This window comes from Ambystoma mexicanum, chromosome 5q, assembly GCF_040938575.1.
Source record: "Ambystoma mexicanum isolate Mex_15411 chromosome 5q, UKY_AmexF1_1, whole genome shotgun sequence".
NCBI lineage: Eukaryota > Metazoa > Chordata > Amphibia > Caudata > Ambystomatidae > Ambystoma > Ambystoma mexicanum.
Genome location: NC_090933.1, coordinates 690,097,801 through 690,123,849, shown reverse-complemented (window position 1 = coordinate 690,123,849; position 26,049 = coordinate 690,097,801). Strand labels below are relative to the sequence as shown.

The window sequence follows — 26,049 nt, the reverse complement described above, 5'->3', positions numbered from 1 at the left end:
GTCCCCGTCTCTCCTATGATCTCCTCTCTTTTGTTGCTCACTTCACTCATTACACTCTCCCTCTCGATCTTTCCCTACCCCCCACCTCTCCTCTTCCTTCCTACTTGCAAATTGTTCTAAATGCAGATTTTATGATTTGATTCATGTTTACTGTTTTGCTTCTACTGTTCCATGTTTAATGTGTTACTTGTTAAGTGTAAAGCACCTTGGATTAAGACGCTATATAAAACAATAAAACTACAAATATAATACAAATACAATTATATATCTTTCTGACTCCTCCCCTGCCTTGTGACTAGGAATGGTTTCCTTAGTCCAATGACACAGCAACGGTGGGGGTCAAAACTAGCCCTATTGAAGAAATGCCAATTTTGGTTTTTCATCCTAATTTTTAATGAAAATATGCTAGCCTATATCATTGTAATCTGGATGTCAGTGAGCACAATTTAAGAGTTGAATGATGCTTCTGCAATTATACGTCAGGTCCTGGGTGTAGGGTCCCTTGGAGGTTTTGGTGATAGTGAAACCTTCCGCTCTGCACCACGGTCTGATACCCACAAAGAATACCTAGGGCTCAGATGAAAGGGCAGGAGGAGCATTGCTGGACTCTCTCCCAGCTGTAGGGGAAAAAAGCGCAACACGTTAGACCAGATGAAGAAACAAGGACAAACAAGCACTATTGTGCGGGAGATGAGGACATTGTACCTTAACTTTCTTTGTCTCAGGAGGGAAACCTAACAGCCAGAAGTAGCTGTGAGGAAGTCCAGAGGAGCTGATAAAAGTCCAGGAAGAAGAGAATGAAAGCGAGTGAGGGAGAGACTACAACAGGAAGAAGGAGGGCACAGCTGGGAAGGAAAGGGGAAGGACAGGGAAGCAAACTAACTTGGGCAGAATGAGGGTGCAGCTAAAGGTACCAAGTTCCTTAGAGTCCAGACGTTTAGAATACAGGCACAGCAGGGTTCCAAGTGAAAAGGGTAATAAAATCCAAAAAGGAACAAATCCAAGAAAAAGCAGTATATTATCTTCAAAGGGTACATGAGGGCTACAGTGCTCTGATAATAGATAAACAGGCAAGAACAATCCATCAAGATGTTCCAGGGACAAGCAAGGGTCAATAGCCGGGTAAGTAATAACAAATCCAATCACCAGAAAGACAAGGATAAGGAGTCAGAGTACAGAGAACCAGGCAAAAATCGAGAAAAAATTGAATCGAAGCAAAAGCTCGAAACTAGAGGCTACTCATGTTTGCAGATTGCAACATGAGTCACGATTCCTGAGTGAATGGCGTGATGTCACGACGAAGCGTGCGGTGTGACATCACGACACCATGTGCACCGTGAAGTAAGGACCCCTGCGACACGTGGTCCATTGCAGATGCAAGCGCCCAGGTGCCATGGCAATCACCAGGTCCCAAGTCACCCTGCAAGTTCATGTCTCACTGTAGGGTCTAGCTTGCAGTGTGACCTAACATTATATTAGGCAAAAATATCTGTTTTGCCATTTTATGCCTATTCATAAACTGGCGTGGTGTATATTCGTGTACATAATTTGTTAGCTATTACTCCTGGCTACAAACTGTGAAAATGTCATGTCGATCTGAGCTTGCATCATGACGCAGACATTATTTTAATGATTAAACATTTGATTTATGATTTACCAAACGATACTTGTCTATTCATTTTGCAAGTGTGGAGTTACTAACTTTTTCCTGCATGTGGCACTGGTGGTGCATCCCATACACGCTACTTTTTCAGGTTATCAATTTGTATTAAGGCAGAAAATATTTTTGCTGTGTATAGAATTAAATAACCCTTCCCTTTACCTGGGCTGATGTACTTTTTACTGGAGCCGTGGACTTTGATAAATTATGACAAGCACTTTGAGGCTGAGAGCCCAAATCCATTAGTGACATCTAGCAGTGGATTTATTTATATAATCTTCACAACTTGCTTGAACAGACCACCAATGCCATTGTATTTGGCCTCCTCATGTTTTGTTATTGTGAATTCCTGAGCCGGGTTAGGCCTCAAAAATGAATCTGCGAAAGGTTTTGAATTCCCTTTTTTACCGTTTCTAACTCCCCTTCAAAAACAAGACTCAGGGAAGTCACTTCGAATTTCGAATAGATGTGATTCAAAGTGAAATGTATGTATGGTAGAACGAAATAGAACTTTTATGTCATTTCCTGTCTGACTCTACATCATATTATGTAGGCCAAAATTAAACATCTGCAAATAAAATCAATGAAATGATATACAGTTTTCTATGCCACATAAGTATAATTTATAGTTTCTGTGCTTAATATTTGGGGTTCAGGATATCACTTATGGCTGCAGTAGGCTTTACAATTTACATCATTTACTACTCCAAAACACACAGTAAGAATGGTAATTGAATAGGAATCGCATTCAAACTACATATACATTTTTCCTACACAGGGCATTTGAATTATAAGGAGATGTTAAGAAATCCAGTTCTCTTTAAGCTTCAGAGTTGCGAGAATTAGTGTTTTGGGGACCCGGGCTAGGTTCTTATATTGTTAACATATCACAGGTGCTTGGGCCTTAGCACATAACACTTATATGATTTTAATACGCTATACGTGGCCACCAGTATTCCTGGGAAATAAATGCACTCAAAAGCTTTTAGGCCTATCTTTCTGATGGGGCCTAGTTCTAGTTTGGGTCTCAGTGTTTTCCTTATAAACTGTCAAATGGTGGCTGAAAGTAAATATGTAATCTACACTATTCCCGTTAAAGGTGAAATCAAGTCTTGGAAATGACTGCAATCCAAAAGTTACTTTCACAACATTTACACTGTTATTGACAGGGCACATTTGGTCATCCGTTGCACCAAAGTTCTTTACAGTGTATAAGGGCTGAACAAAAAGTGGAGGTTCATTGGGTGTGTCTAACTGCAGCAGCCACACCCACTCCTATATTTATTATGTGTGTATGGTAGTGTTTATATTATATTATACATATATAGTTATTCAAGTTTATATATTTATTTAGTTACGAATATATAGGTGTTTTGGTCATTGTTCAAATTGGAGTAGGATTAAGGTAGTAGATTGAGATACATGTATTAGGGGAGTGGTTATTACAAGAAGTTGGGAGCAGAAGTCCTAGGGTGGGAGGGTAGTTTAGATGGCAGCCTGCCAGAGGTCGTCTTGAGAGACAGGCCTCTCACTGCGGCCATATTCTGGCCCCTGCTATGGGTGGGTGGTGCCAGACAGAATGGAGGCATTTGTTCCATTGGTTCCGCCCTTGGGGGCCCTCCTTGACCCCATTTGGAGAGGATGGGCTGACAAGCAAGTCACTGGGACGAGGATTACACCAGGGCACCAGGGGTATTTAGCAGTTAGGAATGTTTAGGGTACCGAGTGTTAATTAAAAAAGGGTTCCCCATTGAGTCAAGAAAAAGCAGTCCTGGTATCTGTCAGATTTAAAAAGGGTAACAATGTGCCATAGTGTGGTTCGGTTCTCAGGGGTAGCCCATTTCCTTTTGTGTACAGTAGGGAAATAACAGCTTTATTTGCCGGTTGCTTAGAACCCTCTTTCTTCTTTAACTGCTCTGTGGGGATGGGGGTGTAGCGTGGTCCAACCCTGGCCTTGTGGCAATGGCCAAACCAGTGGGCCAGGGCTCAAATAAGACCTGGGCTCCACATGCACTTGCAGACACGTACGATGCAAAGTACATGTTCAGATATTCAATGGTACGAGGCACTTTTCAACGAACCTTTTCGGATAGAGTGCAGGATTACCTATCGTGCTCTGTGCTTTCCTTTCTCTTCAATAAACAATGTTTTAAGGCAAACTGGGGCCTGTGTGATCCAGGAAGCTTGCATGTAAAATGTTTGCCATCCAAATAAAGTCATCATTCATACCCAATTCTTTAGTGAGTGCGGAAGACAAAGCCTTGTGTTAAAATGGAAAGTCTAAAGCATGTGCTCTTTCTCTCAGGGTTATTAGGTTGAACTACACCAATAAACTCGGCTAATAGCTTGAAAAGCCCAACACAATTGCTCTTCAAAGATCGAGTTTCTTCAAAAGTGTAACTAGCAGTGGAGCTGACAGGCTATGGTTGAGTGATGCTGGGATGATGCCATGCGAATCACGAAAAGGCTCACGAGTTTCAATTTTCACACGGTTTTACTGACATTTATGAGTGAATTCCCTCCGATTTGTGGTTAGGCACATTTCAGTGAACGTCTGTGTTTTCGTTTAGAGGCATGAACACTGGACAAAAATCCACAGAGAAAAGTATTCAGAGTACACCTCATTCCTAGATCAGGTAAAGGCTGCCCCATTACTGTAGATATGATATCGCTGCATGCAAAGTATAAACCTCTAGGGGCATCATTGCAGAAACTTTGCACTGGTGCAAGTGCGATGTTGCACAGTATTGGCAGTAGGGAAAAAATTGCACTGTTGCATAAAAATGTAATATTTGCACCCAAGGAATGTTTGCGCTAGTACCATTGGGTAGAGTATTAGCACAAGGGCAGACATACCCTGGTGCATAACACATTGAAAGAAAACATATTTGCACTAGTGCAGTTTTTTTCCCTAATACTAATGCATGTTTTGCTAAAGTCCACTGTGCACTAGCATTTGAAAAGTCGCAAGAATTAGAAAAGAAGTAGTAGCGCAATTATTAAGCACACACTTATCACTGGGAAACCAATTTCAGGAGCTAATACACAATAGTGGCATATAATTACAATGCATACACATAATCAAAACAAAAATAGCAAAATAAGACAATCCCAAGAAATTCCCCAACCAGTCTCTCCCTCGACCTGGAAGAATCAGGCTACATAATAAGACGATGAGTGCTGTTTCAGGCAAAGCTTAACAACTTGAAGAGAACCCCTATTTCTAATAATAGGGGCTAATGAGGGTAATAATAGGCAACTGTTGCAATAGTTTCCTCATCTACCAGTCTTCTTCTCTTAGTCTAGGACAAAGTGGAAATATGTCATGTTTTAGTTCCACTTCCCTGTGTTGCAGTCTAGCATCCAGTGCATAGCCATGTTTGTTTTTCATGTCTTGCTACATTGTCAAATGCAATAAGCATGGGCAAATAGAGTGAGAAGCATTGCTATGGTAGAGGGACAGGGGGAAGCGGTGCAGGGAGTAGGAATGTAGAGAAATGGGAAACAGTGGAATCAAACTGTGAAAGAAGTCGGTGAGACCGGTTGAGCAATGGGAGGGGGAGAGCGGGGAGCGCCTGAGGGAAGTAACATCAGAGAAGGGGTACAGGGACAGAGTATACAATATCAAATGTCTGAATGGCAAAGGGGAAAAGGAAAGGTAGTGGCACAGAAATAAGTTTTATGGGGCGAGAGGGGTGCAGCAGAAGGGACAAAGGAGTGCAGAGTGACTAAGCTCAGGCGGAGAGGAGCGCATTAGGAAAGGCTACAGTATGGATGTACCATATGGGGGGAAATATCGTAGGAGAGAAGAGAGATATTAGAAAAGTGCTTAGCAAAAGATGAAGAAGATAGAAATGGGACACAGAGAGATGGTGCATGGGGCACTAGAGGCAAAGGGAGAGAGAGAGAGAGAGAGAGAGAGAGAGAGAGAGAGAGAGAGAGAGAGAGAGAGAGAGAGAGAGAGAGAGAGAGAGAGAGAGAGAGAGAGAGAGAGAGAGAGAGAGAGAGAGAGAGAGAGAGAGAGACTGATTGCTAGCCCTGAATCCCAGGGGAAAGAAACACAGTGAGAAGTTTAGGGATGCAACAAAGGGGCAAAGCAGTGTTAGGACACACAAAGAAGGTGCACAGGGGAAAGGAACACATGAGGAAAGAGAGAAGGGACCCAGGAGGAAAAGGGACATTAAAGGAAAAATTGCATTGAAGTTTTGTGGCAGTCAGTCTCCCTGCACCCTTGCGCATTAGCATTTCCGTACATGACTTTCAGGCTCCCTCAAGCAGCCCACACTGATCCGTAGCCCGGGTGACCACTTAGGTAGGCCTACTCTGAGGCCCGTACCTGTCTACACCCGCTGCAAGCCTGAAGGGCACACCCTCCAGACCTTCCCCTACTACGGATGACCGGACTGCACTTGCAGGGCCAACTTTAGATTTCTGGGATCCTCCTCGCTGCCAGCTGTAGGATCTCTGTGGGGACATCATGTGATCGCAGGAGCGCGGTCTCGCGAGATCTCGGTCCAACGTGATCTCACGGACCTGCGCTCCGCGAGCAGGGACTTTGGCGCCAGTGTGAGGCTGCTGGAGCGCCAGACAAGTCGGTCTGGACAGCGCTGCTCCATGTGAGGAGCCAACGTGACTGAAGGCCCAAGCCAGTACCAGCTCACTTCCAGGGCGTAAGTCCAATGCGAAGGGAGGCCTCCTGCGGGCCCTGGAAGTATACAGCGTGCAGCGCAAATGGCAAATGCACACCCTGCCTCCAGTGCGGATAACTGGAAGGCCTAGCCAAGACTGTGAGTACCTGCCCCGTCCCACGCATGGACTATTGCAATCCCGCGTTCTGTTAACCAATAAAGGCAGTTACAACTACCCTGGCGTCCTGTCGTCCTTAGAGGCCACAACTATCTCCCTCTCTGCCTCACTTCCTGGGTTACCTTGGTTGGGTCCTGCCAAGAAAGATCTGGGATGGGGACTGCACTCTGCAATGTAACCAATTGTGATATTTCAAAACTACTAACTCTTAAGATTTCTCTAATGGACAAAGCAATTCTCTTGGTGGTGCTAGAAGTAATGAAAGGGTTCACTCACACACCCTTAACCAAACACAACAATATTACTGTCCGGGCTAGTGCAGCCCAGAGCTCTGCCAGCACCACTTTATACTACAACTCTCAAATAATGTTTCCAGACAATAATCTGAGCCAATCTTAAAATAAACAGAATATGTTTTATACATAAAGGAAAAAAGCACAGACAAATACATGTATGCTCTCGGTATCATGTATGGCCTCATATATTTTGTAAATCCTATTATCACATAAATCATTAGCATAACATCAACAAAAAATACTGTCTTAATCTCAGAAAAGTGTTCAAAATGAATCTCGGACAGGTCATTCAGAAAACAGTGTTAACTACATTCATAGAACTCCAGTTATTAATAGGTAGTGAATCAATTGGTACTTAAGTACAATTATTTCAAATAGAAATGAGGGTTATGAGTTAGTGCAAAAATCCTACACGTTTTGGGACCTGTTGTCCCATCATCAGGGAAAAACCCTCAACTACCTAAGACAGAAAATTATAGATAAACAGCCAGTTATTATCACGTTTACACACGTTTGTTCCTTATCTCCTTAATAGCACAACATGCCTGATAATATAAAATCACCAGAGATAGAAACAAATACAATTTTAACTAACTAGAAATCTTCCTTGTATCACTAGATAGACTTCATGTCATCCATAGTAGTCACCCAAATTGGAGAAAAGCCAGTACAATCCTCTGATATTCTGGAGACAGTAGAGAACCTCTGCGTGTGTACCATACCACAATGCAAGTAGACAGGTAAAAAAACAAAAAAAGAACAGAAGTACTTTCCGCAATGAATACTGCAAAAAGAAATGTTATAATCTACACAAAATGAACAAAAAGTAAAGTGCCCTACTTCATGCACCCATCATGTCCTTAATAAGAAAACTGCCTCATATCACCCATGCAAATGTCATGAAAGTTCAAAGGACGTCAAAAACACCTGTGCCAAAAGATATCATGTATACAAAAAAGGGAAGATCCTCTCCACAAATGCCAATGTGCGCTAAAACCACTCACCAAACTAAGTCAAATACTAACATAAAGTCCCAAAACAGAAGTATGCAATTTACCTCCTAGCTAAATCAGTCAACATTCCAACAGTCAGAAACACGTTCCAGGGAGCATGAGTCAGCTCCCCAGGTCAGCTCCTACACCCACTGCACCTCGGTCTGATATTTATCCCATTCACACTCCCAAAGAAGTTTGCAGACAGACTCCTACAATATCATGTAGGGGTAGCGATACATAGAGAGGGACGTATGTATCTGGGGTCTCTCCCTCGCTGCTAGCTGTAGGATCTCCCTCTCAGCCTCACTTCCTGGGTTACCTTGATTGGGTCCCGGCAAGCGCCAGCTATACTGCAGGAAGGTTACGCCCAGCAATCATGTGACCCTCGGTTGCTAATATCACAACAGAAGGTGAAAGGACACATTTCAGACAGTGCACTGAAAGGATGCTGCAGCATGCAGCAGCTAAAACAATACTCAAGGAGATTCAGGCATTGTTCTGCAGTTCCTCAGCAGTGTAGCCCAACAGCTATCTACTTCCAAAATGTGAAGTCAACAGGCCAGGAATGGAAAACAATCCCATATGTTAATGGGAACTGTGTCTAGAATACTCTAGATGCACAATTACGAGTCTCACCAAACTTGCATCTCTTCAAGATTAACCTGGAAAACCATTCTATGGAAGTCTTACCCGTTGATGACTCATATCTTGGGAACTCCCTTTGATCTAGGACCCGCGAAAACCATCACACAATCCACCAATCACTGCCTCAAAAGGCTCTGGGATCAACAACAGAATCTTGATACTTCCCAACGGATCTACATACTGTTAGATGAACTACTTGGCTCTACCTGCTTCGCAATACAGCCCTCCCGAATTCAAATCTAAAAGGAAAGAGTGTTGAACTTCTGCTTAGTGTCCATGAGGATAGTCCCTGCGACCTTCCTCCACAGAGCGGCCAATAGAGCTGTACATACTGGTCACACCCTGAGCAGAGATGGGGGAGGGATTGAATCCTGATAAGAGAAGCCCCATGATGCAAAAGAGAAGGTCACACAGCAAGTACAAGTGTTACCATGACACATCATTACGTTTTCAATAACAAGTGTACACATAAGTATGGAAAAGTACAGAAAACACAACACCGACCTAGGGCCAAGGCATAAAACGTGGGAAACCTACCCGGGAAACATCCCTCCATAGATCCATAGGCCAGAAAACTGCCCAATAGCACGAGGTGCAACAAAACAAACCCGATGAGGAAAATCACAGTAGATCAAATAAGCCCAAATCCAATGCAATCTAAGGGGCAAATCCAAACACAGTCCAAGTTGCAATGTGGGGTGAAGCCCAGGGAGAAGTACAACAGTCCACTTGTCCTGTACCAGAAAAATACAGGTCCCCCGCAAAGAAGTCACTGAAATATTAAAACAAGGTACAATCCGAGGCAGGTCAGGATGGAAGGCAGGGAGCAGCATACAGAATATTCAAATGACGCAAAAGGAGGACTTACACACCAGGGGTTCCAGAAGTTGGGGGAAGACTTGAATGTGCAAGAGAACAATGAGCAGATCCACATGGCACAAAGGAGCAAAGAACAAACAGCCAACCTTAGAAGACCACTCTCAAATGCTAACCTAATGCCAGCAAAAACAGGACCGGATGGACCTCTTACGCACGGTCGTGGGAAATTTGGGAGCTCTGATGTTACAGCATTGACCTGTTCTAACCTGCCAATGTTTTTTACCCTGCCCACCAGAGCTATTTGAAGGAAAAAAGACAGTGAGAAAGGTAGATAGAAGACTAACAATGTCTTTATGGGTTCCATATGTTTTCGCTTTGAGCAGTTCAGCTTCTCAGTCGATGATGATCCCCTGACTGTCGTCTTGTCAGGTGCACTTTGATTCTTCGCTAGCATCATCAAACAGCATTAGTCTGCCCTCAGGATCCTACACATTCTACAATCCATCCTTTGTATTATAATTGATATACATATATCTCCAACGTCTAATGTATTTCCCCAATTCGAAAATGCAAACAATGCCTCACCCTAGTAGCAGCTGAGAGCTCTTGAGAGTACTACATGCCAGCATAATCTCCTAATCACAATGATTTTAAAGAAATAGATGCAGCCACTATGTTGTGACCTGTGGTTTCTAGGTACTGAGTCATATTCTTAACCTGGCCTTTTCTGGATCCAGGCATTTTAACCACTTCCTCCCTACCTTTGGCTCTATTTTCATTAGCCCCAAAAATGTAAGCAACTCATGGTGTGCATGTTTTATCAGGTAAGTGAATGGCTATGGTTTCATTTTCTTCAGATGACTCAATGATAACATTATTTTGATGTTCTTATAGCACTACCCAACTATAGTTGATTACAAGTGCAACCTATAGCATAAATAACCTGCATATTATGTCATGCTATTTTACTATGCCTTTATACTGCTTCAAATCAACACTGTAGTGGTTTCAGAGCATCTAGGCTTGCCGTAGAGTGGCCTACCGTGCCCCTGCTGGGGGTTTCCAGACCTTAGTCTGCTGGAGGAAAGAAAATGAGCGACGGAAGATAAGTGGATGGGAAAGCAGGAACCATATGTTACAAAAATATGCAGAGGGGTTGCAGAAAGGGAATACTCTGTGCATGTCAGTCCTGTTAGGTGGACCATAGTTCTGGAAAAGGGTGGAGGCGGATATGTCCTAAAGTGTTGTAATAATCTGGTTGTGTGTTCAATGTAGATTTTGAGAATTGTAAATTCATATATAATGGGCTTCATTCCAAGTATGGCTGTGTGGGTAAAAGCAGCGGTACAGCAGGGGTAATTCTGTTTCTGCTCATTGCTACGGCATTATCGCACCGCTGTGCTACAAGTTTAGTGGTAGGGTGGAGGATTTGCCTCCAGCAAAACTTTGGAGGTAAATCTGCCAACATCCCAAAATGTGATTGAATACCACGCGTATACCATGCTGACCACTTGTAATCCCTCTGTACATGGTGGGACCGAGTGGCAGTAACGGTAATTGAGTTTTGCAGTAATTCATTCAGATTTACCACTGAATTATCACAAACCTCGTAATGAGGCCCAGTGTAATATTGGATGCAGGAGGGGCTTGGAAGTGTGTTTGGGAAATTCTGGAAGTTTGGTGTCTTATTTGCCCAGGCATCTCGAGATTTTGTAACACCCCACGTCAAACCTTTTGTGACTGTCAAACCTGAGCCTAGAGTTGCGCAGGCAAGAATTGACTGTGTACAAAGTTGAATGCTATTGGTAACGCCAGGTAGCGGAATGGAGGTGTCAATATAGTACACACAAATTCTTAAAGATTGGCACCATGATATGGAAAAGTGTATTATTAAGGTTTGTTCCGTGTCAAACCATGCTAGACTTTAATTTAGTTCAAGGTGAGACAGGGAGGTGCCTGACTTGGGAATAGGCTTTCAAGTTATAGTCATACGTTTAACATACCAAGCATTGTTTATTTGATGTATCCTGAAATGCCCTCTTCCTGTTTCAACCACGGGTTAAAACAAAAGAATCGTTTTGAGTAAGGAATCCCTTGCAGAGTTCTCTGCCATATGTTCCATTTTCTAGCTCTCAAACTGCACAGGGGAATTAAAGTTGCCATAGCAGGAGTTAGTTCTACTTTTCATATCAACTTTATTTAGTTATTTTTAGGTTAGCAATGCGCATTACAGACAAATACCATTCCAAAATATAACCTGTCGCAATAAAATGAACAAATATATGATGGTTGCTGCTGTAATTTCATATATTACTTGAGACTTTCCAGCAAAGGTATGTATTAGCCATAGAGTGTTTGCATATGGCATTATTGTAAGGCATCTGTTTGCAGAACCTGCTTGGAAGACTTCATTGACCACCCACAAGCCATCCTCTCAGTCGCAGCCTGAGTCCCACTTGCATTTGTAGCATTATATTGAGGGACCACCCTTAACCCCAATCGAGGAGCACTACAACACTTCACTTAGGTTTTATTTAGCGCTAGCCCTATTGAAGACTCTTTTAGAGCCACATAAATCTCCCACCTGTGCCTACAGTGAGCCAAGAACCAGGCCGTCATTTCAATTATAAGCTCAATGAATAAAATGTTTATTTAATTACATATGCCACCTTCTTTGTGGCAGAAAACCCAGCTTCAATCACAAAACACACTTTTCTGTAGGATGTTACTTTTAAACAGGCTTTTTCTGCATACACCTTTGTCTCACAAACATGGAACAGAGTCTAAATAAATGGTCACAACTCTTTTCCCATGGATCCCTTTGAATGTTGAATTTCAATAATAATAATATTGCACAATACTAGAACATAATCTTCAACGCTTCTGGCTTCGAATTTTAGTGTTAAAACATAGACACCATTTTCGTTTTGTGGAAACCAGTTCACTGTCAAGGCTTGATATATGGAGTTCCCTGCGCGCCTAAAATGCTAGCAGTTTAAATTACAAATTTGTAAAAATGCATATGGCAAATATTACTTCCCCAAAAGTTATCTTAGAAATAAACACAGGGTTTTAAAACAAGACATACATCACACCTTCAGTGTTAGATACATGAGGTCTCGCTTTTGCAAATCACTTCTCCACCAGCCCCAAAAATCGAAGCATCAATTACATGCAGCACCCTTATGTTCAAAGGGCAGGTATAGGGAGTGGGGACAGTTTAGAAGTTTTGTTTTTCAAACCCCCTTCAATTAAAGGCCTGTGTTGGGGAAGTTGGAAATTCTTCAAAGCTCCCCCCTGCGTCAATCTCTTTGGGAGTTAATTAAATTAATATACAGTCAAACATGCTAAGGGTCTACACAATCTTTGCCCACCCACTAATGGAAGAGAACCCACTAATGAAAGGGAATGGGTTAATTAAATAGATCCCCCACGCTGACATTTTGTTGGGCAATCTACTTACTTTTGGACATCTCTGGGCTGTAAAAGTACAGCATGATAATGCATCATATCATGCTAGCATGAGTCTAATGCCAATATGTGTTGAACACTAGGACAGAAGATAGAGGAAACAAGGCAAGAATTTCCAAAGCAATTGAAATTTGCCGATAAGATAACCAATCAAGGTTATAGGAGACTCCAGGATACTGAACCCTCGAGTTAGAGAGGTATGTAATTAACAGCATGCTTCACACCCTTATGGGGATAAGGGTTACGCAGCTAGTTTAAGTAATGGACTAGTACTGTGACATTAGGGAGCAATATAGTGCCTCCTTTTTATTAACAGGGTACATTGTCTTTGCAAGAAGACTGAGGCATGGTAATACAGATTCATCTTGAATAGAATCGACACAAGATACTTCACACCCCTGAAGAATGTCCTACATTGTTGTGTTAAAGGGACAGAAACTTGTACAAGTTGGGAATCTACAAATTTAGAATATGAAATAGCCAAAAACATCTAAGGCAAAGGGATCTCAGTGTGATTAGGTTACACATGTTTGACCCAAGACTAAATTTATGATTAGAACCCACTTAGGTTGATTCACTTGTGTTGTTTTAAGGTTTGTAAATTGTTTTATGTGATATGATAATTTTTTATGATCATTTTTCAATAATTGACTTTGTATGATTAATAAAATTTGTATTTTTGAGTATTATAGTATTACTTAATTGCCAGATAGGATACCCATGTGTGCTTGGCACCTTTTAGGAACTGAACTTCTTTTTGTAGATAACAGACACTGCTCCATGGAGTAAGAAGTTTGTGAATCCCCACCTGTGGTTTATAGCCGTTTTGAGAAAAGTACAGTCTAGAAACCACATGAAAGTTGTGCATGCCTTCCCACCCTGTATTGCAAAAATAAATGTGATGTTATGATGTCCACTGGTGCATGTATTCATTTCACCAGATGATATATATAATACAAGGTTGTCATCAGGTTTATTATAACACTATGAAACATTAAAACGATCTGTAAAAGTACATGTATGTATCCCAGGAGGATAGCTCAGCCGCAGCGTGCTCGACCTGGAAACAAGACGACACGGAGCAACACAGGTTCGATCCCTGGGTCCGCGCTTAGAAACCTCTGGGTATTAAGCGCGTTATAAATAACCTATCATATCTCCATATCATATCATACAAAAATGTACCTGCTGATGTCAAGAATGTCCCTAGAATTTAAGCGATATTTATTCTGGAACCAAGGTGACTGATTGATGCCTGAAATACACATTAATGAATTTGTGTCACTACCCTGCAATCTACATTGAATGAATGTGAATTACAGGTTGGTTCCTGCACTACAGGTGGATCTGTGGCAGCCCAGCAGCATGGCCCATGTCTCAGAGGGTACAGTCACAGATGTACATGTGCCAAGGAATAAGTCGCGAGCTCTCCAGGCCTACCTGCATCAAGCAAGCATCCCATACAAGTAAGCATCACCTGTTCATGATTAAAGTAGCCAAACACTGTCTGCATGTATGATCTACCATTGCTAATAACACTCCCCATTAACAGGAGGATTATATGACATGCTATCATAACCTGGTTAAAAACCCACCCACTGCATAATGAAATATTTCAAATGTATGTGTTCAACTGTGTCATAGAACACTGTCTATGATTGATCTAATACTTTGCTAGTAATGTTACTCTGACTACAAGACCCATAAGCACCACCCAACTTAATAAATGGTGAAGTTTCATGAGATCCACAGTCCAAAACATTTGGAAGGCCAGAGTTTTAAAGACCCTTGGCTATTTGTGTAGCAAAATCAAGTGGCCAAGGTACACTTGGTTAAGAGTTTTTTTCCTTACACAGGATCTGCACCTAACCAATTTCAGTTCAAATAGATGTTTGGAATGCATAAATGGCTCGTTGAAATGGACGTAACATGCCAAGAATTTCAATAAGCAGATGAATATCTAATTCAAGCAGCTGTTTTTTTAACCCTGTTTATTACATTTTCTGCAGACAGTATACCATTTGATACAAGACCCGCACAAGCATACAAACTTACAAAACTGTCCGAACCCCTTCCACCCCAAACTCGCTCCCTCCCTCTCCCTCAGGCAGGTACTCGCATTTGATCCATCAGGAACAGTGGAACAGACCAATTAACATTTTAGAACAAGTCTAGCAGCTTCAAACGTTGTGGGCAGGACACAAATTCCAAATTGCTGTTTTAAATCAGCATAATGTGGCAACAATTTAGTTGCCACAGGGCATGTGCCACCGATCAAGCTACTGGTGCATATCTTTCCACCGCAATCAGTGATTCTTATAAAAGTGGCTAGGGACGCCTCAATGAGCTCACACTAAAAATGAATGTTGTTCTTACATTCCAGACTTGCAATGTAGCTGGCAATTGAACGAATTAGGGGTGATGGGTGTGAGCTAGCACTGGGTTGACAATCTTCCATCATGCCCCACAGATGCAGATTTCGTGTGGGGGGCCAAAACTGCATGCAGAAGGCATTTTCCCATGCCATATTGTCCTTCTGAGTCGTCCCTTGCGCAATCTGCGTGTGTTTTGTCCACAATCGGTTTTCCCACTTGCATTTGCCAAGGACAGACACAAAGGGGAAGAATACATTGTAGATCAGGAGAATAAAAAGAATGGACCTGATTCACGAAAGCGTTTTACAATGGTGCAATCCCATTGAAAAACGCTTTGTAAATCAGCACTGAAGCGTTTTATGATGGCAAAACCTCATTGGAAAACGCTCTGTGAATAAGCGTATATGTTTCTGCTAATTCACCTAATCGTTGATTGGCCACTGCATGCGCAATTCAAAGTTTATACCATGAAATGAAATGTGCTTGGAAAAGAAGCCAAAATAGTTTCTGCTCAGAGGCACAGAGCCTAATCGCTAGCAGGCAACTTGCACGTGGACAAGTTTTTGTAGTAGATAGCGTTGCGCAGAAAAAATCATTAAGCAGCTATAGCCTTACACACAATGCTCCCTGATTCATGGAATTATTTGCGGGTAAAACGAACATTTGCGCGCCTTTCTGCCCGAAAATCCCTGTTTGAGGTATGGGGATTTTCGGGAAGAATGGCGCGCAAATGGGCGTTGTACGCGCAAATAATTCCATGAATCAGGATGGCATTAGAAAAAGAAAGACTAACTTCAACTGATAAACAAGGAGAGGATGAAACTAGAGCTGAGAAAATCTTGTCCAGAAAAGGAAGCAGGCAGCATCCTCTGGACCCTTATAGAACCCCACACCATTGGACAGTCAAACTCCAACCAAGAAAAAGATGTCACCGTAAGAGCTTTTACTGCGGGTCGCATTTTTTTTTTTAGCTAAACAGCAACGAAACAATTCATTTCTGCAAACGTTCTGTTTTTAGACGGGAGGCAAACAAAGAAGTGGGCAGAAAATGGAAGAACAGGTCATTGAGAAGTGGCACCATGAGCTAGGATATATATTAAATACATAGTACCCGACCCCCCATATTAGCAAACCTACATTGACACCTTACGGCCGGCAATCAACAATAAATGCAGTCGTCTCTCCTTAATTCAGTGCAATACAGAACTGATAGAGTGGCAACATTTGGTCCATAATTTTACGGAAGTTGTTTCCAGTTTAAAGGAAAATTAGAACTTTTGGATATCTTAACAAGGTGTCTGTTGTATCCACCCTGCGTCCCTCAATGCGGTGACGCAGGGCGTTTGAATAAAAGCCCCGCCCCTGAGGACGGGGAGCAGTTCCGAGAAAGACAACGCTCTGAGTGTGGCGTGTATTCTTTTCGCTCCCGTTGGAGCTGCGACATTGCGGCCGCCTAACATGGCCTACACGTTCTATCTCCCCGCACGCAGGGCCGCGGAGGCAGGACTTAACAATGGCGCTGAGGGGAACAGAACCAAGCACACGCGCTTGGCGCTCTGCCAGCTGTTGCTGACCCACGGCAACACAGGAAATATTTGGACACCCGGTGGGGGGGGCACACAAAACCCCCCCACCCACAAAAAAAAACAAATATATATATATATATATTTTTTTTTTTATCCTGCACCTGTGGTCCATACCAAGTGTGCTCATCCTCAACACGGGCCACTGCTGTTTGGAAGGGCCACACCCCTCATGAACTCCCATTTTGATGGGCTTCAACCATTCATTGCCTACCAGGGGTCAGAGGCACGACAGCACAATGTGGGAGGCCCCAATCCTGATCCACGCTCGTGGGATCAAGACCACTGCACGTGGTGGGCGCCTGAATCGACACAGCTGTCCATCTATCACGGCGGGAGACTGTTGTTTTTCAACCACGGAGGGGCAGAATCACCTAAGGACCAGCATCAAGGTGAGGCGAGTGAACCCCAGCGTGACACAGTGAGGCCCTGCCATGGCAACCGGTACGTCCACCCCCAGGCCCGGCACGCCTTCAAGACTTGCGGCCAATCTGTCGATATCATCACCACAGGCTCGCCCACAAGGGACCTCCTCGGCAATGATCCAGCCCTTTGACCCGTTTACAGACCCATCATCAGTCGGCCCCCGATGGCAGCTATGGGTCAAAAAATTCGAAATGCCGATGGATTGCAAGGATATAACCACTGCCAGGAAGATGAGGTCGCACCTGCTGTTAAACGTGGGGGACGAGGTACTACACATATTTAATTTGCTAACCATTGATGATGGCCTGGATGTCTACCAACAAGCAAAAGATGCCCTGACGGCTCACTTCCTCCCACAACTCAACCCTGACTATGAAACCTTCATATTCTGTACCACCATTCAGGCAGAAGAGGAGACCTTGAATGCCTACCATACACGACTTAGAAAGCTGGCAATATCGTGTTAGTTCACAGATGTCAAGAAAGAAATCCGGAGGCAACTCATCAACGGCATCCAATTGGAGAAACTGAGACGGATGGTACTAAGTGAGAAGGGCATCTCTCTAACACATATCCTCGAATTGGGTCGTCAAAGAGAACTGGCACATACCAGGGCCGCCAACATGGGGGCGACCCTGCAAAAACTACAGCCCGCCTTCACGACAGCCATGGTGTCCGATGTCACCAATAGACAATTCACGAGAGATGAGGCTGGCGGCAACTACTCACAAGCTAGGTGGCAGCCACGAGTTCCGGGTCCTACAGAGTGTGGATGGTGTGGTGGACCGCGACATGGACGGCGAAACTGCCCCGCGCAAGGAACAACATGCGGGGCATGTGGCAGAAAGGACCACTATGCCAAAGTATGCCGGTCATCGGGCACCCCACTGCCGCCCCCGCACAATCCCCAAGAGAAGAGCGGGACAAAGAAGAAGAAGCAAGCCAATGCAAGGCGAGTCGAAACCGCAAACTCATCGACCGAGGAAGAAGGGGATGATGTCACAGGGACCCAACATGAATCTGGAAAGGAACAATGGAAGAAAGGGAGGAAAGTCTACCTGGTGTCAGCCCTGGATCATGCACAGGTGACACAGAAAAAGGGTCTCCGGAGGCACAAATGCCTGGTCACTCTCCAAAACCAGCAAGTGTGGATGACCATAGACACGGGAGCCTCCGTAAATGTCATGGCCACAAGCACGTTCCAGACACTGCAACCACAACCAGATCTGAAGAACACAGACACTTTACTGTTTGCGTATGGCTGCAGGAAGCCCCTACCGGTGGTTGGCAGATTCCGCACCACCCTTAGCTACGGTGAAAACAGACTACCGTCAAAAATCTACGTCGTAGATGCGGGGATCGAATGCCTTCTGAGTGGGGACGCGGCTGAAGACCCGGGGTTAGTCAAGTTTGTCTGTCAAATGAATGAAGTGCAAGAAGTCGAGAAGATCCTGGAACATTATCCCAATCTGCTGAACGGGATAGGGTGTTTGAAAGGAAAGACAATCAGGCTCCACATAGACGAGTCAGTCCAGCCAAAGGCCGTAAGACACAGGAGGACCCGTTCCACATGCGTGAGCAAGTAGAGAAAAAACTTAAAGCGCTGGAAGAAGCCGGCATAATAGAGGAGGTGACTGGGCCAACACCATGGGTCTCTCTGATGGTGGTTACAAAAAAAGCCCAAACAACCCGGGAAAGTCCGGATTTGCATAGACATGCGTCTTCCGAATACTGCAATCAAGCGGGAGCGCCACATCACACCTACGCTCGACGAAATCGTGGCCGATCTCACCGGGTCGCGAGTCTTTTCCAAGGTTGATCTGAAAGCAGGATACCACCAGCTAAAGCTTCACAGAGACTCTCGATATATAACCACTTTCTCGACACACCTGGGTTTACGAACATATAAGCGTCTAAGCTTTGGGATCTCATCGGCTGCCGAAGTCTTTCAACAGACAATTCAGGAGGTCATCCGGGACATACCAGGTGTCCTCAATGTGAGCGACGATATCCTGATCCATGCTCAGGGCAGGGAACAACATCTTAGGAGACTAAAGATGCTATTGGGCATGCTAGAAGGTGCTGGGTTAACCATCCACAAAGAGAAATGTGAATTCTTCAAGACGGAAATAACCTTTTTTGGCTGCAAATTCAGCAGCACTGGCATTTCCCCGGACCCCCAGAAGGTTGCCGACATACCACCTACTGAAGTGCGAAGCTTCCTGGGGATGGCCACGTACTGTGGGAGGTTCATCCGCAATCTGGCCACTCTCTCTGAACCCCTGTGGGAGCTTACCAAAATTAACACAACGTGGGAATGGGGGCAAGAGTGTCAGGAGGCGTTTGAAAACATCAAAGAATCCCTCTCCGTCGACACAAAGATGGCGTACTACGACACCGAGCTCCCAACAGAGCTATTTGTGGACGTGAGCCCTGTCGGCTTAGGGGCCATCCTCATGCAGGTCACCAAAGAAGGGGAGAAGAGGCCCATTGCATACGCATCAAGAGCTCTCACAATGACAGAGCAGCGATACTCGCACATTGAGAAGGAGGCGATTGCTGTACTATGGGGGTGTCGTCATTTTCACCTCTATCTCTATGGACGAAGATTCACGGCAGTTACAGATCAGAAACCCCTGTTACCCATCTTCATGGGCACATCCTCTCATCCGCCGGCCAGAATAACCAAATGGCTGTTGCACCTCCAGCAGTACAACTTTGAACTGGCCTATCAGCCAGGAAGTGGAAACCCGAGAGACTTCCTCTCAAGACACCCTCGAGCGGCGACTCCAAAAGAAGTCCAGATAGCCGAAGAGACCGAGGAGCACATATGCCAGGTTGTGAGGGCTATGAGACCAAAGGCAGTCAGTATCGAGGACATTGAGTTGGAAACACACAAGGACCCGTGCTGCGACCTGGTGAAGGATGCCATCATCTCAGGCGATTGGAAGTCCTTCTTGAAGAACACCCACAACAGGACAGTGGAAGCAAAGGCGTTCCTCACGGGGATATTCACCATAAGACAGGACCTGTCGATCACAGAGCAAGGACTGCTGCTCAGGGGTAATCGCATTGTCATCCAACCGAGCATCCAGGACAGAAACGTGGCATTAGCCCATGAAGGCCACCAAGGGATGGCTCGGACAAAAGCTCGAATCCGGCACCGAGTGTGGTTTCCACAGAAAGACGAGAAGGTCAAAAGACTAATCAACACCTGTTTGCCCTGCCAGATAACTGGAGCTCCACCTGATCCAGAACCAATACAGTCAGCGGAACGTGGTCTTGGCAGATGGGATGCTATCAGCATCGACTTCTGTACACTACAAGCAGGCCTCTACCTCCTGGTGGCCATTAACGATCACTCCCAATATCCCGAAGTTGAGGTTGTTGAATCCACGGCAGCAGAGGTGGTCATCCCTGCCATGGAGAAGATGTTTGCAAACCATGGACTGCCCACCACAATCAAGAGCGACAATGGGACTCTGTTCCAAGGGGAGGAATTCAAACAGTACCTGCAGGAACTAAACATAAGGTACCACCACATCATGCCGAGATGGCCCCAAGCGAATGGTGATGTTGAACGGTTCATGAGGACACTCAACAAAGTGCTGAGAGTGTCGAAAGCAAATGCCAGCCCGTGGAAAGTCGACCTGTACCGTTTTCTACGGAACTACCGGGTCACCCCTCAGCACGACGGGTGTTCCGCCGGCGGACCTCCTGTTTGGCACTGTAATAAAGTCCTCTATCCCCCATCACCCCAGCAGGACCCCGGACGGATTCGACAAGGAGCGCACTGAAAGAAGGAGAACAAGTGCCAACGCACACATGAGTGCCAAGAGGAGGTCGAGACCGTCCGACCACCTGGTGGGTGACCAGGTGGTCATGCTGCGGAACCCGACAAGGTCCAAACTGGACTCCCGCTACGAATCGCTCCCATGGACTGTCAGTGAGAAACAAGGGACCATGGTAACGGTAAAGAGAGGACGCCGACAGGTGACACGAAACACGTCGTGGTTCAAGGCGGTGCCACGCAACCTGTGGACTGATGGCGAATGTCACCAAGAAGATGACGAATCCCAGTCGAACGAAGGAGACCCCGCTCACCTCCAGGAGGAGGTAGAAGTGGCCGACAGGACGTGGGAGCAGTGGAGCGAGCCGGACATGGGTGAGCCGGACATGGAAGGTGAGGCACCCAGTGAGACAGTGGGGCTCAGCCCCAGAGGGGGGTGATATAGGTTAAGAACTGCCACCAAGCCGCCCGCTTGGCTCAAAGACTATGTGTGGTAGCCGGCCCCATTCAGACTGTAAGAGGGGAGGACCGCAGGGTTTCCTAGTTTATTGTCTGCATAATGGTTTTGGACATGTTTTGTTTTAATGTTAAATTAAGTTGAAATAAAGGAGGAATGTTGTATCCGCCCTGCGTCCCGCAACGTGGTGACGCAGGGCGTCTGAATAAAAGCCCCGCCCCCGAGGACGGGGAGCAGTTCCGGGCAAGACAACGCTCTGAGTGTGGCGTGTATTCTTTTCGCTCCCGTTGGAGCTGCGACATTGCGGCCGCCTAACACGGCCTACACGTTCTGTCTCCCCACGCGCAGGGCCGCGGAGGCAGGACTTAACAGTGTCCAATTGCAAATGAGTTTTTATAGGAATTGATTTGGCTCTTAGACATACGCAAGGGAGAACCTCGGTCTGCTCCATGGCAAGGACTGTTGTAGAGATTAGAAGAAAGAGATATGAACAGCAACATGGGCTTGAAGCGTCGCTTTATAATGCAGGGAAAGTATAATGCATATTCAGATTATCACTCAGGATTTTTGAATTTAATCAATTTTATTTGGTAATATTTCACATTCCCATCGTTTCTGTAACACTCATTGCATGAAGGCTAAACTAGTTTGGAATGAAATAATAAATATATAAACATCCAGAAGGACCATGACAGAGTAGCCATGTATTGGGAAGGCACAGACATCTTTGAGCTCATTCTGGGCTTGGAGGGTATGCCCCCTGGGTAGCTTTACGATGAGTCGGCTTTTTTTTAGGACCTCTGCATAATTACAAGATATGTGGGATGGCCTAAAACTAGTAAGCCAGTCCAAGAAAATTAAGATTTGGTGCAAAGGTAGGGTTTCTTTGAAGTTTCGTAGCTTGGATGCACTTCAAGAAAGACATTATTTTAATGTAATTGTTCACAAGTACTAAGTGTGCATTCATCCTTATGTGTATTTTGTGTGCAGGGCTGGCGCTAGCAGCCATGACATGTGGCTGCATTTGAAAGGAGTTCTGGACTGTCTCCCGTGAGATCCTGTTTATTGCTTGATCCTGTGCACTCGGGACAGAGGATTTGTGGTATGCATGGGCTGGAAGATATGAGGATTCCCACAGAAATGGACAGGACACTGTAGAGATGATTGTAGAACAGTTTTGGTCCATTTAATCACTCACAAGCACAACTCAAAATGGTGGCCGGTGCCACGGGACCAAGGATGAGTGCTGTGCTCCAGTCACAGTTTGGACTGCCTTACTAAGGAGATTCTTTCCAGGTAGAACCGAGTGGTGTGGACTAAATCAGTAGTCCTTGGATGTGGTGGATCCGATGGGGAAAGTCCTGCTAAGGGGATACCTACACTTGTTCTCCATACGATTTGGGTGCACACTGAACATGTCTATTGCTCTCTGGAGGATTTGGAGCGGAGGATCAGTGAGAGGAAAGCACACATCGGGTGGTGGACATCCATCAGCCCCGCTGAAGGAGGAGATATGATATGATATATGATATGGCATTTATAACGCACCTGTACACAAGTGTTTCTAGGTGCAACAAGACAAGGAGGGGGAAACAAAGGGAGGACAAAACAATGATCTTACTAGGCCTTGTGTTGATTTAGATCGCGCAAGTGCAGGAAAGGGGAGAAGTGCCAGGGGGGAGGGGAAGGGAGAAGTGCACGTATCTCAATAAGTGCAGCCAGCGGGTGGCTCATAAGTGCAGAGAGAGGGGACTCTAGGGTTGCAGACACAGGCCCTTAAGTGCTGGGGGAGCCCAGAGGCAGTGCAGGAGCAACTGGACATGCAGGAGCCTGGGTCCGAGTTCAGAAGGTATCCAGGTGACCAATGCCCGGAGCAGTCAGGTACGTCAACAGGTGCGAGGAAGAGAGAAAGCAGAAGCAAAAAGGAAGGTCTTGAATTGCTTCCAGAACCAGTAGTGGTTATGCTCAAGTTTGAGAACGGCAGGGAGGCTGTTCCATAGGTAGGCCCCAGCCGAGGAGAGAGATCTGCCCACAACTTTCTGCTTGGAGAAGCGTCAGACCCTCAGAGAGTTGGGGGTGGATGAGCGGAGAGCTAGAGAAGGAAGATGTTTTGGAAGAGAAAGTTGGAGGTAGAGCAGACCCAGTCCCCAAAAAGCCTTGTGCTAGATGCAGAGGGTCTTGAACTTGATCCTTGCAGCCACGGGGAGCCAATGAAGAGTTTTCAAGGCTGGAGAGATACGATCCCTGGGCTTGAGACCAAGGGCAAGTCTCACAGTCCTGTTCTAGAGAAGTTGTAAAGGTCGAAGAGTAGAGGCAGGCAGATTTAGAAAGAGGCTGTTGCAGTAGTCCAGCCTAGGGAGGACCAGAGCTCTGGAGACAGTGAGCATTTGGGGGAAAGTGAGAAAAGTAAGAATACCTCTGAGCAGCTGGTAGTTTGACTTCTTGAAGATGTCCGAGATGTGAGGAGAGTAGAAGAGGGTGGAGTCGAAGATGAACCCAAGGTACTTAGCCTCACAACAAGGTGCAGGAAGAGGGCCCACAGTGGGCGGCCAGAGAAAGAGAGGAAAGGAGGGAGCAGGTGTCCCAGTGAGGAGCATCTCAGTCTTACTGGCATTAAGGCAGAGATCATTGGCGGGACATCATTCCTGAATTGTGGCCAGGCAGTCTGGTATGAGAGAAGGAGCAGAGGTGACTGAAGGGAGCCTGAAAGAGAGCTGCGTGTCATCCGCATAACACTGAAAATTGGAAGAGAAAGTATAGATGCAGTGGGCAAGAGGTGCCAGGTAGTGGTTGAAAAGCCAGGGAGAGATGATAGACCCCTGGCAAACCCCAAATGTAGAGATAGAGATAGAAGAAAGGAAAGACCCCAGTTGGACCTGAGTGGGTTGGTCGGTGAGAAATTTGGTCAACCACGCCAGGTCCTGATCGGTGATACCCAGGTTGTCACGGAGGCGATTGAGCAGGATGGCATAGTTGACTGTGTCAAAAGCAGAGAATAGATAGAGGAGAATGAAGACAGAAGTGAGATTAGAGTCAAGATTGGAGAGCAGGTCTTCATGGGTGTTCAGGAGAGCAGTTTCCGTGCTTCTGGCAGCTCTGAAGCCAGACTTGTGGTCTTGGAGACAACCAACAGATTCAATATGCAGATTAAGCTGAGAGATGGCCAGCTTTTCCAAGAGTTTGGCCAGGAAAGGAGTGATGGAGACCGAGCGATAGTTTGCCGGATAGGAAGGATCGGCCGAAGGCTTCTTTAAAAGGGGGTGCACAAGGGAGTGCTTGAGTGGGGAGGGGAAAGTTCCAGTGGCAAAGGAGTGATTACAGAAATTGGCCAAGTTTGGAGCAAGGATCTCGATGTGGTCCTTGATGTTTCTGGATGAGCAGGTGAGAACCTACTTGACAAGACTTTCATAGATCATACTTTTCTGCAATTGTCGTCAGGGGTGAACAGGGGAAAGGAGGAGAAAGGAGGAGGAGAGACGGCCTCAGACGGGCCAGGAGTGCTAGAGGAGGAGGAAGAGGAGGTAGATTAAGAGAGGTTGGACAGGATTTCCTGTGTTTTAGTGTAGTGGTGAAATGAGAAGCCAAGGCCATGCAGAGCGCCTGGGTGGGAATAGGAGAGGTAGAGAATGCAGCAGGATTGGCCAGCTCCTTGCAGATTTTGAAAAGTTCAGCCGAGTTGTTAGATTTTGCACATACATGGGCTTGGATGTAGGGTCTCTTCTTAGAGAGGACAGATAGTCTGTACTGCCTTTGGAGCAGGCTGCAGGCCAGTTTGTCAGCGGGTGCACCTGATGCCTTCCACTTCCTCTCTGCCACCCTACACTTCTGTTTAAGGGTTTTGAGGTCGGAATTGTACCAAGAGTTGCACTTGGATTTGGGCTTCAAGTGGATCCTCATGACAGGGGCAAGGAAATCAGAGTGTTAGAGATAGAGAGATGAAGGTTAGTGATGGCTCTGTCATGGTGTGAGTCAGCCAAAGGTGCAGGAGGAGGAGAGAAAGTAGGGGCGAAAGCCTCCACTGACACACGCTTCATGGATCGGATGACCGAGAAGGTAGGTGGTCGTGCGGGAGTCAGCTTGGCTGAAGGGGTAGAGAGAGAGAGGTGGGAGAAAAGGAGAATGTGATCCCTCCAAGAGAGAGGAGTGTTGAGAGGGTTAGAGAAGGGGAGGTCAGAGGAGATCATAACATCGAGGGTGTGCCCTGCAGAGTGAGTTGGGGAAGAGGGAAGAATAAAGAGAGAGAGAGAATCGCAGAGGTTGCAAAAGAGTCCCTTTGAAGCGGATAGTTTGAAGTGCCAAATTGCATGTAACAGACAAGTTAGTTTACACCTATCTACTTCTCCCTATGGACTAGGGTTCTGATTGAAGACTGTAGCATTTCTCTTCTATGTGTAGCATTGGAATGGGGAACCCCTTAGGTTCCATGTTCCACAGAGAAATGGAACAGCAGTTGGAAGGAGCAGGTGGGGCTTTGATCAGCATACGAATAAACTTCTCCCATCACTCACCGTGTGCAAAGTGGTCATTTCACTGGCGACGAGTGGGATCACAGGTACAGGCGATGCCCCACCAAGTATCCATACCATCCGTACCACCAGTAGATCGGACCTCCATGCAACGGTAGTGCTTAATGTATGAAGATTGTCTTACAACATAAGACGTGCAGCAGTGTGCAGGCCTCTTAAACAAAAGCAAAAGCAAAAGAGACAAAATCAAGCAAAACTAT

The 26,049-nt window shown here is 45.5% G+C and overlaps 1 protein-coding gene across 5 annotated transcripts in view; it reads left to right on the top strand.

Annotated features, from left to right (window-relative positions):
• Nucleotides 1-26,049, top strand: part of CPA6 (carboxypeptidase A6) — a 1,211,288-nt gene that overhangs the window by 694,831 nt on the left and 490,408 nt on the right. For 3 of the 5 annotated variants that reach the window (XM_069621152.1, XM_069621153.1, XM_069621154.1), the window contains exon 3: nt 14,015-14,158. In XM_069621152.1, the coding sequence (XP_069477253.1) occupies nt 14,015-14,158 (144 nt within the window). The remainder of the gene's footprint in view (nt 1-14,014; nt 14,159-26,049) is intronic. The other 2 variants (XM_069621150.1, XM_069621151.1) reach the window with 1 other exon arrangement.